We start from the raw sequence: 18,256 nt of genomic DNA, 5'->3' as shown, positions 1-18,256 counted from the left end.
CCTTGTATCATAACACTCCATTCGGCCAGGTATGGAGAGGGATTGCTGAGAGTGTACTTGGATGAGCCTTCATTGCTAGTGTTGGAAAGTGTCCCATCATGTGCATGTACCAGTGGGTAACTTTCTAGATGCAACCTTTTGTTTGGATCATGTACTCCTTGATGTTGTGGGACTGCTTCCTACACTGAATGACCAGCAATATCTCCTTGCAATGATCAATCAGTTTAAGTGCTGGCCAGAGGCAACACCTGTGGATAACATCACTGAAGAAACCTTAGCCTTTACCTTCATGTCAACTTAGATAGCTAGGTTTGACTGTCCGCTCCTCATAACAATCAAGGCAGGCAGTTTGTATCAGGATTTTTTGCTCAGATGGCTGGATTCTGCAGGTATGTACATCTTAAAACTGACAGCTACCACCCTGCTAGTAACAGTATGGTCGAGATGTGGCACCATTCCCTGAAGGCACCACTCATGTGCCATGGTACTTCCTGGACTTCCGTCTTTCCAATAGTTCTCCTGGAACCAAGAATGATGTATAAGCAAGATTAGGAGTCCCTGACTGTGGAATTAGTCTACAGTGAACCACTATGTCTTCCCAGGGAGTTTGCGAGGCCAGCTCATTACAGTTACCAACTCAAAACAGTCAGAATTTCTTCAACAGTTAAGAGACCATGTTGCACACACACAACCCCCTCACCCCATAGCCTCCAGACATGGTACCCCAGTCACTTGCATGCCATGCAACTGGGAAAGCTGCACACACATGATGTTTCGAACAGACAGTGTTAAGCCTCTGCTGCAACTGCCATACAATGGCCCATACCATATCCTATGATGAAGCATACAGATTTTAGACATTGTGGTAAACTGCAAGCCTATAACAGTTGTCATTAACCTTGTCAAACCTATATATGTGTTCAAAGAACAGCCACCATTCACAGCACTGAGACTACAGCAGCCTTCAGGACTAGCACCACAATCTCTATCGCATGAACAACCACAAGCTAATGTTGACCACCAACTAGAGCACACATACAGTTCCCAGACCAGTTCTGTGATGATGCTTATCTTCCACCACAGTGGCTGAGGGGCTGATACAGTACCTGAAGTACAGAGAAGTGAGAGCTAAGCAACTAGCAGAGAACATTACAGTGTGTAAACACAATGACACTGGGAGGGCTTTGAAAGCATTTATTAGCAGTTAGAAATCAATTGTTTAAGTGTTGACAAATTTCTCACACCCTGTAAAAAGATAATGGATTGTAACTAAGTGTATTTCACATAGTTATTGCTTGATTGATAGCTGCCTATGTTCAATATACAAGGTGGACATTACAATCAAATATTTGAAACCTCTGCTGGGTGATCTAATGATCTTGTTAACAAAGTGATAAACCTTATTCTTCCATCCTGCTATTGTAGAACGAGCTTCAAAGTCATATGGTTTGTCATTTAGAATACTTTATACAAAGCTGAGAATATGCATCTTCACATGTTAGACTTAAACTACCCTGAGAAAACCTTTAAAAAGCAACTATCGTATTGCTTATTTTGTGTGTCTGAGCACTGTTTATACACCAGAATAGAAGAATATGGTATAATATTATTTATCCTGTGTGTGTTAGGTTTTTAATCCACTGACCTTTTGCAAAAAATATTCTTCAGAGTCTGTGAAGTTTACAGTTTGTGTGTTTGTTAGAACAGTTACTTCTCTATAGTTATGCTACCTATCAAAAATACCTGCCTTCATTGTTCACTCGGCATTGCTAAATCAATGGGGCAACTATGATAAACGAAACTGAAGTATTTCCTTCGCCCACAGTAAAATGATTACTGATACAAAATTTCATAGATTCACAAAAGGTGGGTGTGGATGTAGTGCTGTTAATGCTCATTTTTACTGATAAAAACAATATTTTGATATAGTTACTATAAATAAATTTCATTGTCATCACAATTTAATGCATAAATCCCATGTGTACTACAGTTAAAGGAATAAGATATAAATGAAACCTATAGAAACTTTGTAGTGCAAGGAAGAGATGATTGTACTGTATGAGTAATCACAGAATCGTATCAGCTTTTTCTTTAACATACGTATTGTTTCCAGGGTACCAACAACCGATCTGCATTCAGCAGTTTCCACAACATGTCCACCCTTCACAAAAAACCAACTATTCTACATTGATATTGACAAGAACATAACTGTGCACAAGGGCCCTTTCAAAGAACGTATGGCCTTCTGGGAGCAAATTGAAAAACAATTGGCATCAAAACTATAATTCAGTCTACAACATTCCTGAAGTTCCAAACAACAAAAATAAAAGCATATTTGCAAACCAACAAGGAAACGGACTGGTGTATATTGAAGAACCATCAGCTTTTTGGCAGGATGTTATAATTTTCAGTTCCAGACATGGAACAACTGACTGACATTGTTATAATTCTGTTCCTATGTAGATTCAAACTGATATTTAATAATGTTAAGTTTATATGATGGTCTTTGAGAGTGAAATCTCATGGTCATGACTATTCTTATGGTGGAGTGAAATGTTACAGTGATAAAGTTCTTGACATATTTTGATGTGAATCATGGACTGGTCCTCTTGGATGGCCCATGACAATGTATCTCTTCTTTTCTTGCCTGTATTAATTCAGAGAAAATATATAGCATGCTGGTTTTCAAACTAGACACTGCAACATTCCTTCAGAAGTCTTCATTCAGTGTGAACAAGTAAGTGATTGTACAATAACTCCACCTTGATGAAATGTGATACGTTACCAGTGGTAAATATATTTGTTTGTCTTATGATCATGGCAAAGAAAACTGTTATATAAAATTTCACATGTATCATATTTGTGATGATTAAACAATAAAAACATAGATGCAGTCAAAATTCTTTGACTGTTAGGTGCAAGACTTGGTGGCCTCACTTCTGTTGCTGGACTGTCACAGCTATCACTAAATAAAGAAATAAAAAGTGATGGGTGCTGGATACTTCCTATGTTTTCTCAATTTTTGGGTTGTTTGGGCTCACTGGGTCAGTTAGAAGTATTTATATACAATATTGCATCATATGCTGCAGACTGTAACAACAATATAATCTTGCAGCAAAGTGCAGAAATACAGGATTGACAATGAAACAGAAGCAGTTGGATTTAAAGAAAACTACAAAGAGTATTGTGAGTCCACTAAAACTGCTGAGATCAAACTGACAACAAAGAGTTGTAGGCCTTCTGCATTTTGAAACATCATCTGTTTGGTTGAGACCTTTTGATAAAATGAGATGAGAACTCACCAATAACACTGCAATCAAATTAACTGCAACAGTTAAGTGGTAAACACGCATATGTCTCAAAATTTCTGTAGTCAACTACACTGATGATATGAAGCCCATCAACTACAGTGGCACTCAGTGTCAGTCAAAGGGATAAGAAATAGTTCACAGGCACATAAGTCCTAACAATTCAATATAATAACAGAAGATAATTCTGTCTGGTCACATAATCATGCCATCAAATGATCTGTGGGGAAGATAGATCAAAATATGAGGCTTTAGCAGACCTTGGGGTGTGCCTTACCACAACAGCGTGGCAATTATAGAATGAAAACTGTGCTTTTTATGTTTCTTCCTGACAGCTGATAACATTTGTACATATATCTCTCAGAAACTCTCACTTAGCAAACACTCACACAAAATGAAAAACAACATTATGACAACAGGGATTTGATATAGTAACATAGTGAAATCTCACTGTGATGATTTCTGCTGTAGCTTTATATGTAGGCCAAAAATTGAGCTGTGTGTGGGTGCCATAGTGATCAAGAAATGTGCAAGTACAGTCAAGTGAGTAATGTTCAGGGGAAGACCAATTGGCATGTACATGTAGCTCAACAGTTTGTCATGGTGTGCAAGGTGTCCTCACAGCCCAAATTGGATGGATGTGTGTTAAAGAGTTGTCTTGATACTGATGCTTTTTGATCACAGTTTTCTTAAAAAATACCAAGCTATGTCATAATGGAATGTCATTCATACACTACAGAAACTAAAGGCATGAGTTTGAATCAATCTTCACTCTCAAAAGATATTCAACTGCAGAAAGTCTGGATTACAAAATGACAGTGAATAGTCCACATCAGTGTTTCAACACCTGTCATGTGTTTTTATTAAACTCTATGCCAAATGGTTATGTTCATTGTGAGTGAATAGGAATTATTAATCTCCCAGGAGAAAAAATTTTAACTACATTTATCTGAAGCAAATATATTGATTTTTCTCCAGAAGTTATAAAATTATATATCAGAGGGAAAATTTTCATCCTTATGGAATTCCTGAAGTAAATGATGAAAGCGAAAAATGCAGAAGAAGAAATACCACTAGCAAAACACTTTATCCACTAACAAGAATTTGCATTAAATAATTTTTATGTTATTGTTATTGTTGTACTCTTTAGTGTTATCCATGACAGTCTTTTCTATACAAGCCTCTTCATCTCTGCATAACCATAGCAGTCTATATCCTCTTGAACCAGATAACTGTACTGAAGCCTTGATCTTTCTTTATAGCTTTTACCACCCACATTCCTCTCCATTGGCAAATTAACTATTCCTTGATGTCATATGATAAGTTGATTCAACCTATTCCTTCTTTTAGATGAGTGTGCCATAAAGCTCTTTTCTCTTCAGTTCAGTGCCTCTTCATTAGCAACGTGATATATATCTCTATCTTCAGCACTGTTGTGTAAGACCAAATTATAAAAGCATCTAGTCTCATACTGTCCGTGCTGCTTGTCATCCATATTTCACTTCTATATAAGGCTACACTCCAGATGAATACTTTGAGAAAAGACTCCCTAACACTTAAATTTATATCTGATTTTAACAAAATTCTCTTTTTAGAAAAGCTTTTCTTGCTACTTTTGGTCTATATTTTTATTATCTTTACATTCGCTGAAGTCAGTTATTTTCATTTTCAAATAACAAAACTCATCTACTACCTTTAGTGTCTCATTTCCTAATCCAATTCCCTCAGCGTCTGATTTCATTTGATTACTTTCCATCACTTATGTTTTACTTTTGTTAGTATTCATCTTTTCAACTCCCTAGTCATGCAGTTCATTTGATCTACAAAGTCCTTTGTTGTCTCTTACAAAAAATGTCATCGTTAATTCATTTTTCAGATTTCTCCTTGGTTTCCTTTACTGTTCACTCTATGTACAGGATAAATAGTACTACTGCATGCAACTACTCAAAACAAGAAATAAGCTAAAAATGTATTATGGCCTCTCCAAGGAAAAAAGAGGAATATAATACTCTCTACAAAACAAAAATGAGAATAGTGCAGTTTCATAAAGAGAAAAAGAAGACATTATTAATTGAGGTAGCTGTAGATAAAGAAGATAATATTCAACATATGTATGGTTGTCCATAAATGAAGAGAGAAGAAAAGCAGTGATCCTTAACAGATGTTACATAACCATAGCAGATGAATTGATAAGACAAAATAAAATAGATGAAGTAAGTATAACGTCAAAAATTCCACATATAAATCATACCATCGCATTCATCCCAGTAACATATATATAGAAGTTTCAAGCCTAATATAAAAAACTAAAAGTAAAACATTCATCTAGCTTAGATAGCATAACATCACATCTCATACAGGAATATAAGGAAAGCAGGGGAATCTTCTGGGGCAGAGTCACTGTGCTGTGACACCACCTGTATGAAAAAGAAATAAAGGAAAGTGCATCGGAATTGTGCATAAAACATTACTTCTTAGTATGTGACCTCTTATTTGAAGAGGTGTGTTAAGAGATGTGTGCTCCTCCAGTAGTTTCCAAAGTTAGGAGCCAATTCCAGGTTGACACGATCTACACTCACAAGCACTGTGTATAAATGCTAGGATCTATGTTTCTACATGGTAGAGGTGGAGCCGAAATTGTTCCGACTTGAAGCTTATGTTCCACCAGTTAGAGAGCAGTAAAACACAGGAGCTACACAATCACAATTCTGCCCTCTAGCAAGAATTGTAGAATACATTCTGTATTCAATGTTTCTTTAATGCAGTGTTTCCATCTTGCTGCAAGTTAAAGATAATGCATTTGGAAAAACAGATTAATTCTTAATAAAATCAAATAGAGAAATAATACACTTAAATATCCTTGTAAATAAATGTATATAATTCTGAATATCATTATGCCATTATATTATTTCAATATTCATATATTTTAAAGTATTATTGGTACAGAAAAAAGTAACAATTTACCATATGTTGAGCATGTGTTACACATTTCTGAGCATGTAAATCACCACAACATTATGATTTGAAGCTCCAGAACCCACGCAACACACATGAACACATTTTTAATAGCTGTAATATACTGTTTGGTGTGATGTAATGCATGATCGGGTGACTGGCTCATTTTTTCTTTGAAGATGAAACCATGATGGGGAATACCTGGACATGCTCAAACAGCTTCTGCTACCACACATTGAAGATCTTTAGCCATCCGTGACCTACCAGCATGGTGCAGCCCCATTTTAGATTTGGAATGTGCAGGATGTGCTGAATGACATATTTCCTGAGAGGTGGTTGGGCCTTGATTGTCCCATCGCATGGACCTACACTTCCCTGATGGCATGTCATTAGACTTTTATTTGTGGATAATTATGAAGGATTGTGTGTACACAGCACTAGTTACTGACATTATTACCTTTCCTGCATTGGTCACTGAACAGAACTATTGATTCTGCAATGCTGACCCCTACATGGCCAAAACTTCCATATCACCTTTATGTTCTAGAAGTAATGAGTGGGGAAAAAACCAAAAGAACTTTGAGAATGCTAAACATTTTACAAATAACCACAACACTCTGCCTCTGATAGTGAGACTTTATGGATAAACTTTATGGAAAATTTTTAGGATATTACACAGCTCCATTCAAGCCTAGCTGTTTCTTTTGTTATGTTGGCCACATGTTTGTATTCGGCCGCATGGAAGTGAGAAACTTAATGAGTTCTTGGACCACCTCAACGGCATTAACAGTAAAATCCAGTTTACCACAGAGGTAGAAGAAAACAATGCATTTCCCTCCCTCAGCGTCCTAGTCTGCCACAAAGGAAATGGATACCTTGGTCAAAGCGTCTATAGAAAAGCCACCAACACGGACCTGTACTTGCACACCATCAGCCATCATCACCTGACACAGAAGCGCACTGTTTTGGAAACACTGGTGAATTGTGCAAGAATGATATCAGACACTGATAACCTGCCCCATGAACTGAGTCAACTTCAAAAGGTTCACAGGAAGAATGGCTGTAACGTCCATCAAATAAGGGAAGTTTTTTCAAGCAAGACTCACAATAAGACCACCAGTGGGGAGCAGGAAAAGAAACTTGCTTTTCTATGGTTCTGTGGAGCCATATTGGACAAGCTAAGCCACCAGCTGAAATGATAAACGATAAAATCTATCTTCAGACCTCCGATAAAACTCGAGACCAGTTAAAGAAGCAGCAGCCTCAGTGCCCCTGAGGTCTGCAGGATACCCAGTGAGTGTGGCTAGTTTTATGTCAGACAAACTGTACACTCAGTGAAACAATACAGGAAGGAGCGTAAGAGGTTATATCATCTATGCTACCCCAACAAATCTGCTTTAGCTGAGCAAGCTGCAGAAAATGGACACCGGATTAAATTTGACAAAAAATTCGTCATGGCTTGCACTAACAGCTTCTGGAATTGTGTAAGTAAAGAAGCTATTGAAATGAAAATGATGGATCACATCCTAGACAGAGACAGAGTCGTTGCAACTCAGCAAGGCGTAGGATCCAGCGATTCGTGCCTGAAGTGGGCACATCAAACACCGAGACAATGTTTGCTCATATATGATGATGCCGCAAGCGCCAGTGATGTCTCAGTCAGCAGCTAGTGTATGTAAGGGGTGTGTGAACAGGCCATTGACAGTCATACCACTTGACAATGGCCAAAGAGTGCTTGGCTGAAAGATTGTGTAATTTTAATCACTTCATGCAATTGGAAACCTGAGAAGTTTTATTCAATGTTACCACCACGAGACTCTGGATTCTTATACTTTATTGGTAAGTTCTGTGTCTGCCTTTGTAGCTGAGTTGTCAGCTTGGCTGACTGCATGTGGAGAACCTCAGCTTTGATTCCCAGTATTGCCATGGATTTTTCCTTGGTGGGATGGCTGGTATTGAGTGCACTCAGCCTTGTGAGGGCAGCAAAGGAGCTACTCGACCGATTAGTAGCGATTCCAAGGTCAAGAAACCCGACAAAGAGTGGGAGAGCAGTGTGCTTGGCCCCTCTACACCTTTTCGGATGACACTGTTGGCAGAAGACGGCAAGGTGTTTGCTGGGGCCCCATTGAGCTGTTTAGGGCCAGTTCAGATTCAGATTCAGATTCAGATTCTTCATTGGTCATTCAGCATTATTACATGCAATAGACTTTGTCAGTTCACTTAACCTATTAATTTTACAAAATAAATTTTTACATATTTTAGTTGATATTGGGCATTTCTACAAATTCTTCTAATGAATAGAATGGATTACTTAACAAGAAGTTATGTACATTTTCTTTAAATAATTTGTCAGGCTTGATTGACGCATTCTTTGACAATTTGTTATATATTTTAATTGCCATATACTTATGACTATTGCTAGTTTTAGCTAATCTATTTTGTGGCAACAGCAGAGAAGTACAGGTTCTTGTATAGTAGTCATGCATTTGATTTGTTACACTTAAATTAGGCAGTTCAGCAAGTATGTAGTTAACACTATCAAGAATTAATAACTGTCAAAATTCTATATTTCATGAACAATGGTTTACAATGTGTCCTATTATCTACCTTAGCCATTACTCTGATTGCTTTTTCTGGATCACCACAATTTCATTTATTTTTCTGCTGTTTCCACAAAGTATTAACCCATACCTTAAAACAGATTGAAAAAAGGCAAAGTATACTGTCCTTACATACTCAAATGTCACACAACACATCAGTCTCTTCAACAAATATATAACTCTTGACAACCTAACCACTATGCGATCAACATGAGAGTTCCATGTTAGACTGTTGTCAAGTATTATACCTAAAATCTTTGCCTTTTGTTTTTCTATTTTTGTAGTCTTCAATAGACTGAACCACATATTCTGGGTCTTTTCCTCATTTAATAATGGACCATTTGCATTAAACCATGATGTTGCATTTTCTTTTGCCAATTTCATACCACTTACGTTATCAAATACATGGATTACAGATAGAAAAGTTGTATCATCTGCATACATATACGTCTTTACATCAAAATTTCCTGGTAAGTCATTTATGTGTACAAGGAAGAGAAGCGGTCCCAATTTAGATACCTGCGGCACTCCATGTTGAACCTCGAGTGTGTTTGACTGATGACTTCCTGAACTCACCACCTGTTTCCTTTGATTGAGGTACGATTTGATGAGTTTTTAACTTTTATCACATATTCCATAGTCCTCAAGTTTAGAGAGCAAAAGTGAGTGGTCAACACAGTCAAAGGCTTTGCTCAGATCACATAAGGTTACCTGTGTGTGAGCATGGTCCTCAAATGCTCCTAAAATGTCTCTGACTAAGAGCTCTATGGCATGTATAGCTGACCTTCCTTGTCTGTAACCAAACTGTGATGCACTTAACATATCATTTAGTTCTAGGTACTCATACATCTGCTGATATATTATGCCTTCAAAGACTTTTCCTAGTACTGGAATTAGTGAAATTGATCTGTGGTTTGCAGGATCTGATTTGATACCCTTCTTAAAACTGGAGTCACCTTGGATAGTTTGAGAGGATCAGGAAAAACCCCTTCTATGAGACACTGGTTTATAGAATATGTTAATGGTGCTGCAGTGCAATGTATGATTTCTTTCAATAGATTGTTTGACATATTAAAAATATCTGTACTCCATGAATTTTTTGTTTCTTTGACTATTTTAAGAACTTCATGCTGGTGTACCTCTTTAAAGTGTTTCAATGATGATCTGGCCCTATTATGCTGGTGGTGCTACAGAAGAATGCTGAAGATTAGATGGGTAGATCCCATAACTAATGAGGAGGTATTGAATAGAATTGGAGAGAAGAAGAGTTTATGGCACAACTTGACCAGAAGAAGGGGTCAGTTGGTAGGACATGTTATGAGGCATCAAGGGATCACCAATTTAGTACTGGAGGGCAGCGTGGAGGGAAAAAATTGTTGAGGGAGACCAAGAGATGAATACACTAAGCAGACTCAGAAGGAAGTAGGCTGCAGTAGGTACTGGGGGATGAAGAAGCTTGCACAGGATAGAGTAGCATGGAGAGCTGCATCAAACCAGTCTCAGGACTGAAGACCAGAACAACAGCATATATGTTACATTGAGTTTACTGATCAACTTTTTGAAATCGTGAGCACAACTTACAAAATATTTGTTGAATGTATCTGCTGGTATTGGGAATGTCTTGTCAAAGTTTCTGACTTCTTGTTTAACAGTATTAATTACTGACCAGGCTGTTTTGCGTTGGTTTTTACTATTTATTATGAGATTTGTGTTGTATCTTCGTTTTGCCAATTGTAACTCTTTACTATACAGTTTCTTAGTGTTTTTTTTTTTTTTTCAAGATCCTTAATTTCATTACAATTATTTACTTTGCCAAGGCGCTTCAACAACAGTAGCTTATTTTTTAGATTCTCCAGTTCTTCGGTGTACAACAATTTACTCTTTCTTGTTTTGTGATATTTATTTTGAACAAGATGGGCTTTTAAAGTACCTATTAAGTAATTGTGGAATGTTTCATAAACTGTTTGGGCACTGGAATCACAGTTTTGAAATGATTTGTCCCATTTAGTTATGCTCTGCTGGTGTGTTAGTTTTCTGAGATTGTGTTTTGTTAATATTAAGGTATTAGATTTTGTTAACTTTTGTGCAGCCTTGCTCTCATCCCCTTTTAAAAAAATGTCTCAACTCTACTGTTAACATAGAGTGGTCTGAGAAAACAAATTACTTTACCTTGGTGGAGTACATATCATGAGCACAGTTGACAAAAGCATTATCCAAGCATGCTTTTAGTCTTGTTGGTTCTGAATTTACATGATGGAAGTATGCTACCTTAGCATATTCAGTAACTTATTTACACTGGGTTTATTACATGTTACATTAAAGCTTGAATTAAAGTCTCCCCCAATTACAGTTACATATTGTTTGCACTTTGTTATGTAGCAGAGTACACTATCTAAATTATCTAAAAAAACTTTACCTTATTTCCAGAATGAGATTTCCACTCTGCAGCGGAGTGTGCGCTGATATGAAACTTCCTGGCAGATTAAAATTGTGTGCCCGACCGAGACTTGAACTCGGGACCTTTGCCTTTCGTGGGCAAGTGCTCTAAGTGGAAGGTAAGAGACGAGATACTGGCAGAAGTAAAGCTGTGAGTACCGGGCGTGAGTCGCGCTTCGGTAGCTCAGATGGTAGAGCACTTGCCCGCAAAAGACTTTACCTTATCTTTACCTTAATAAGTTCAATGATCTCTCAGTTACGATGAACAGCATAAGATTCATCTCCAAAATCAAAAACTCTGTTTAGAACTTCCGATACCTCTCATTTAAAAACGGCTAAACCATTGTGCTCCAGAATAAATGTGAAATGAATGCGATAAAAAACGACTGCAAATCTACACTGGCGGGAAAAAATCGCATGAATCAGAAGTTGTGCGACATAAACGAAAGTTGGTAGGCGTGTTTCTACATCTAAAACACGATGTTTATTGAAATTTCGTGCCAGTACCTAGCATCAGACTGGCTGTAGCAGCGCCATTATGAGGATGCAAACCAGGTGTGGTTTAAAATAAACGTTATAACGGTTGTGTGCGTTTGTTACCTTTGAGACTGGAAGTAATGAGTTGCTGTTAATCGAGAATGCGTTTAAGGCGACAAAGACGCCACTATGAACACCTCAATGAGTTTGAAAGACGTTGTGTAATAGGGCTACGAGAAGCTGGAAAGACTTGGCAGGGATGTAGCTACTCTATATGACTGGTGGCAACGGTGATCACGGTCGCAGGAAGACTGGGCTCCAGACGGCCATGTGGCACTACGATCGTGTTCAGCGTGTCTCTCTGGTGCATCGTATTGCACCCGCAGCAGCAATTTCAGCAGCTGTTGGCATCACAGCGACACAACAAACCGTTACAAATCGGTTATTTCAAGGACAGCTCCGGGCCAGACGCCCTATAGGGTGCATTCCACTGACCACAAACCATCGTCATTTGCGACTTCAGCAGCGTCAAGCGAGAGCTCATTGGAGGGCAGAGTGGAATTCTATTTTTTGATGAAAGTTAGTTGTGCCTCAGTGTGTTGATTAGAAGGAGGGCAATTGAGGGCCTGTAACCAACCTCTCTGTGTGCTAGATACACTGGGCCTACACCTACAGCTATGGTCTAGGGTGCGATTTCGTTTGACAGCAGGAGCACTCCCGTGGTTCTCTCTCGCACCCTGACTGCAAAATTGTACGTCAGCCTGGTGATTCGACCTGTTGTGTTGACATTCATGAACAGCATTCCAGGGGTTCTTTTCCAACAAGATAATGCTCGCCCACGTACCGCCTGCTGTAATCCAACATGCTCTACAGAGTGTCGACGTGTTGCCTTGGCCTACTCGATCAACAGATCTGTCTGCAGTCGAGCACTCGTGGGACATCATCGGACTACAGCTCCAGCGTCATCCACCCACAGCATCAACCATATCTGTATTGACCAACCACGTGCAACAGAGATGGAACCCCATCTCCTTGCGACATGTGTACAACACAGTGTATGGACATTTGCATGCTTACATTCAACATTTTGGAGGTTACACCGTTTACACAGGTCGGCAAAAAAATATTTTTTGAAAGTTGTTTGAAATTTGATAACTGATTTTTATGTACTTTTCAACGCTGATTTCAAAATGCAATGCATTTTTTTCTATCACTTCAGGTTTTCTCATAAAAAGGGAGTCATTTGGGTATAATAACAAAATTTAAGCAATTTATACATTTTTTCCAACGTTATAAAATTCTATTTTATTATAAATCATAGTCTAAACTACATTTGTAGTACACTTCCATTTCTCTTTAAGCTCATGAATCCTTATAATAACGTTATCGCTTTCTGTCGAAGCTTCTTTTATTGCTTTTCTGGCTGTGGACTCGTTGAGTATCATCTCTTTTTATCATCCAGCAGTAGTCCGTTATTATGTTGACGTTCCATCTTTCATGATATCTTCTTTCCATTTCTTTGATGTCTTGGTGGAATCCTTCGCCCTGCTCTTCACTTACATCACCAAGGTTTGTAAGGAAATAGTCAAGATGTGAGTGGAGAAAATGAACTTTACTGCTCATGTTACAGCCCAGCTTCTTAAAGTTTTCGAGCATGTCTGCGACGATTGTCTTGTAGTTTGGATCTCTTTTGTTTCATAGGAAACCGGTAACAACTAATTTAAAAGATGTCCATGCTGCCTTTTCTTTTGTTTCCATTTTGTCCACAAATTTGGGATCTGTGATTAGTTTTCTAGCGTCTGGTCCGACAAAGATTCCTTCCTTTAGCCTTGCCTCGGATAAACTGGGAAACTGTCCAAAAAGATATCTGAAACACTCCCCTTCTTTTAGTAATGCCTTAACAAATTGTTTCATCAGCCCCAACTTAATGTGAAGTGGTGGAAGTAACACATTTTTGGGATACACAAGGCCTTTCCTCTCAACATTTTTAACCCCTACCTGTAAGGGTTTTCCCAAGAGCCAAGCTTTTTTATGCAGTGTTGCTTTCTGTCTCTACTGTCCCATTCACAGAGAAAGCAAGGGAACTTTGTATAGCCACTTTGTTGACCAAGCACCATTGAAATCACCACATAGTGTCCATTTGTGGTCTGAATAGCAGAGTTTGCTTAAAACCAGTTCAGGTTTCGTAACATTCTTTTAAGTGAACCGAGTGTCCAACTGGTATAGAAGCATACTTATTGCCGTTCGGTATAAGTACTGTTTTAACGCTTCTTTTTGAAGAATCAATAAAAAGTCTCCACTCATCAGGAGCATATTCAATTCTGAAACGTGCCATAAGTTCAGGAACATCACTGCAAAACACCAGGTCACCTTCTTGAGAGAAGAAAGATACAAACTCCTTTTCCCTCGATCAGTACCAAGAAAAGGAAGTATCCAGAGCAAACATATGTTTATCTTTCAATCTAGATCCTAAAACCTCTGCTGATTCTTTAGAAAGGCCTAGGTCTCTAACGAAATCGTTCAGTTCAGATTGTGAGAATGGAATGAGGTCGGTTGTGCCAGGATCGTAGCAATCTCTCTCTTCTCCACTATCATCTTGATTAGATTAGATTAGATTAATACTAGTTCCATGGATCATGAATACGATATTTCGTAATGATGTGGAACGAGTCAAATTTTCCAATACATGACATAATTAAGTTAATATAACAACTTTTTCATTTTTTGTGTTTTTTATTTTTATTTTTTTATTTATTATTTTTTTAATTTTTTTTTTAAATTTACATCTTGCTGAGCCAATGGCTTATCTATATCATCCAAAGAATCTGGAGGAGAGGGTATTAGTGTTTGAGGTCCGCGAAGAACAGGGCGAATGGCTGATTGAATGTTAGAGTAAGAAATATCCTTTTTGTTTTTCAAATTGAAAATTGCAAGAACAAAAACAGCAGTCATCACTCTGATTTTTGGGCTCCCTCCAAACCATTGGTATTCCAAAAGGTAAGAACTGCTTTCTACGTTGAAACCATTGGCTCAGTTCTTCAACACACGATGAACAAACTTTGCGTGGCGCCCGAGGCTTATCTTGATCGCCTGACTTTACACCAAAATACGCGAATTATACTTTTTCAACAAAATCGGAAATGTTTCTTTGTTGCTCTTTAACGGTATAGTTACCACAAATGTAGCAGAAGCAATTTGGCGAGTTTATACATCCTCTGGTAGCCATTGTCCATAAATAACAGTTTATGGAGATCCTAAAAACCAAAATTCAAACTCACTAGAGTGCTGAAATATCGAAAAAAGCTAAAACTAGACAAGCAATTTGTGAAATAACTGTAGGTGATGGAATTTTTTCACTAGTTTTCCCGAAACCAGCGTTGAAAACAATGTAAAAATCACTTAATAAATTTGAAACAATTTTTATGTCGCAGACCTGTGTTATTAATGTAGTAATGTACCAGTATGTCACATTTGCAATGGTTTATGTTGCACTTACAGTAACCCTTAAATATGTTACATAGACAAAGGTATTCCAGAAATTTCATTTTTTATTGTTTTTTCCGTTAGTATACACGTAGGAGATTGCCAGGGATCTATGGATGCAAAACAAAAAAAAAAAAAAAATCTTCCCTGCCCCGGGATGGAGGAATTGTGCTAAGAAGAAAGCAAGTGGTACATTGCAGGGTTAACGTAAAAATATAAAAAAGCAGAAGATGATTCGTTCCGGATATTCTGTAGCCAAGTGAGAGTTAACGTATTTGGTCATTAGCTAGTCATTGCCAGCTGGGTTCAATTAGTGTCTGCATAGAGGACATACGAGCCAACTGATGTTCCGGTGATGGAACAATAAAAAACGGTGGCACCGGAGCACAACGCTTCCTGCGCGGCTAGCGGATGCATTAAAATGGAGAGAGCGACCAGTGTGTGTGAAAAATGGGAGCGAGAACGTTGTGGCGGCTGCTGCTGCTGGTGGCTGCGAGTGCGAGAGCGGCCCCGGAGGCGGAGGGTGGCAGCGGGGGCGGAGGAGGCGACGACGGCGTGGTGGCGCTGCGCCACGGGGGCCGCGTCGCGCCCGTCAGGCTCGCCCGCTGCCTCGCCTATTTCGCCATCCCCTATGCCAAGCCGCCCCTCGGCCACCTACGTTTCAAGGTACGTATCCAAAGGGCGCAAAACGAAAATGGTCAAATCGCTGCTATTCCTACTTGTATAGTAGGAGAAACTGCTTCAAATGGAGAAAAGCACAGCCACCAAATAATGTCAGAACAAGACTGACCTTAAATAGTGTTGCAGATCCCTGGTCTGTGACTTGGGCTAATGCCTTTGGTTAGAAACAAAGTGCCCAACACTGACATATTCTTGAACTGAAAGCTTTTATAGCCTTACTTGTACACAGCCACAGATAAACCTTTACCAATGGGTGGAACCGAACGTATTATTTTTCACCGTAATATAAGAAAAGGACTTTGTTCATATCGACAGCTCTTCTATCCGGGAAACCAGATCAAATGGGAGAAAGGAAAAAAATGAGGTGTGTTTGCCGTACCGGCACTGTCAAGCATTTTGAACAGAATTTGAACTGTCGGGTATGTTACTCTCCAGGCTGTATATACTATGTGTACGGATTAAATGCTTTTGCCTTTCCGCGATCGATATAAATTTCGGATGTACCCACCAAGATAACCGATGAAATGTGGATTAAAGAGTGTGTGTGTATGACAGACAACAGAACCCGGTACTTAACTGTAATGTCTGCGCTCTGGCCTCTAAAAAATTTGAAAGTTATCATCAAAATGTGAATTTATCCTTGAAATTTTCCAGCAATTTCGTCTCTGTTTCTCAACCTTGCTCGTTTAAGAAATATTGGCATACCATATGGTTAATAATTAGAAGTTTTATCTCAAAATTTGCGAGAAACATGGGAAAGTCCGCTTTGTTGGAACATCACTTGCGTATTTTCCTTATTTTCTTCTTAATTATTAATATTTTTCTATGTTATTTCGCTTTCATAAGTTTGAAAATATATCTCAGCCGCGGCGGAGTTGCTCGCATCGTCTTTGGAATTCCTGGCGCCCCTACCTGTACAGAAAATTGGAATATAAATCAACATAAACATCATTTCCGCCCTTTTTATTGCTCATGAAAACCAAACATTGCATGTTGTACCACCATACAGAAAGACCTTCAGAGGTGGTGGACCAGATTGCTGTACACACCAGTACTTCTAATACCCATTAGCACGTCCTCTTGCTTTGATACTTGCCTGTATTCATTGTGGCATACTATCACACAAGTTCATCAAGGCACTCTTGGTCCAGATTATCCCAGTCCTCAACGGCGATTTGGCGTAGATCCCTCAAGGTGGTTGTTGAGTCACGCCGTTCATAAACAGCCCTTTTCAATCTATCCCAGGCATGTTGGATAGCGTTCATGTGTGGAGAACATCCTGGCCACTCAAGTCCTGAAGGAAGTCGTTCACAAGATGTGCACGATATGGGCGCGAACTGTCGTCCATGAAGACGAATGCCACGCCAATATTTTGCTGATATGGTTGCACTATCGGTCAGAGGATGGCATTCACGTATCGTACAGCCATTACTGCGCCTTCCACGACCACCAGCGGCGTATATCGGCCCCACATAATGCCACCCCAAAACAGCAGGAAACCTCCACCTTGCTGCACTCGCTGGACAGTGTGTCTAAGATGTTCAGCCTGATCGGGTTGCCTCCAAAAACGTCTCCAACGATTGTCTGGTTGAAGGCATATGCGACACTCATCAGTGAAGTGAACGTGATGTCAATCCTGAGCGGTCCATTCGAAATGTTGTTGGGCCCCTCTGTACAGCCCTGCATGGTGTCGTGGTTGCAAAGATGGACTTCGCCGTGGACGTTGGGAGTGAAGTTGCGCATCATGCAGCCTATTGCGCACAGTTTGAGTCATAAAACTACGTCCTGTGGCTGCATGAAAAGCATCATTCAACACGGTGGCGTTGCTGCCAGGTTTCCTCCGTACCATACTCTGTGGGTAGCAGTCATCCACTGCAGTAGTAGCCCTTTTGCCGTCTGAGCGAGGCATGTCATCGAGAGTTGCTGTTTCTCAGTATCTCCTCCATGTCCGAAAAACTTCGCTTTGGTTCACTCCGAGACGCCTGGACACTTCCCTTGTCGAGAGCCCTTCCTGGCACAAAGTAACAATGCGGACGCGATCGAACCACGGTATTGACCGCCTAGGCATGGTTGAACTACAGACTACAAGAGTCGTGTACATCTTTCCCTGTGGAATGACTGGAACTGATCGGCTATCGGACCCCCTCCGCCTAATAGGCGCTGTTCATGCATGGTAGTTTACATCTTTGGGCGGGCTTAGTGACATCTCTGAACAGTCAAAGGCACTGTGTCTGTGATACAATACCCACAGTCAACATCTATCTTCAGGAGTTCCGGGAACCGGGCTGATGCAAAACTTTTTTTTATGTGTGATAA

At 39.3% G+C, this 18,256-nt stretch overlaps 2 protein-coding genes across 2 annotated transcripts in view; both read left to right on the top strand.

Moving 5' to 3' along the window:
• The window catches only part of LOC126162502 (esterase FE4-like), a 183,173-nt gene extending 180,172 nt beyond the window's left edge, over positions 1–3,001 (top strand). Inside the window, exon 10 of the mRNA XM_049919050.1 lies at positions 2,114–3,001. Within this exon, the coding sequence (XP_049775007.1) occupies positions 2,114–2,285 (172 nt within the window). The 3' untranslated portion in view covers positions 2,286–3,001. The remainder of the gene's footprint in view (positions 1–2,113) is intronic.
• Positions 3,002–15,709: 12,708 nt separating this feature from the next.
• Positions 15,710–18,256, top strand: part of LOC126157945 (juvenile hormone esterase-like) — a 193,831-nt gene continuing 191,284 nt past the window's right edge. Inside the window, exon 1 of the mRNA XM_049916409.1 lies at positions 15,710–15,925. Coding sequence (XP_049772366.1) covers positions 15,710–15,925 — 216 coding nt within the window. The remainder of the gene's footprint in view (positions 15,926–18,256) is intronic.

The sequence above is a fragment of the Schistocerca cancellata genome, chromosome 2, assembly GCF_023864275.1.
Source record: "Schistocerca cancellata isolate TAMUIC-IGC-003103 chromosome 2, iqSchCanc2.1, whole genome shotgun sequence".
NCBI classification, from domain to species: Eukaryota; Metazoa; Arthropoda; class Insecta; order Orthoptera; family Acrididae; genus Schistocerca; species Schistocerca cancellata.
This window is presented reverse-complemented; position numbering and strand designations above follow the sequence as displayed.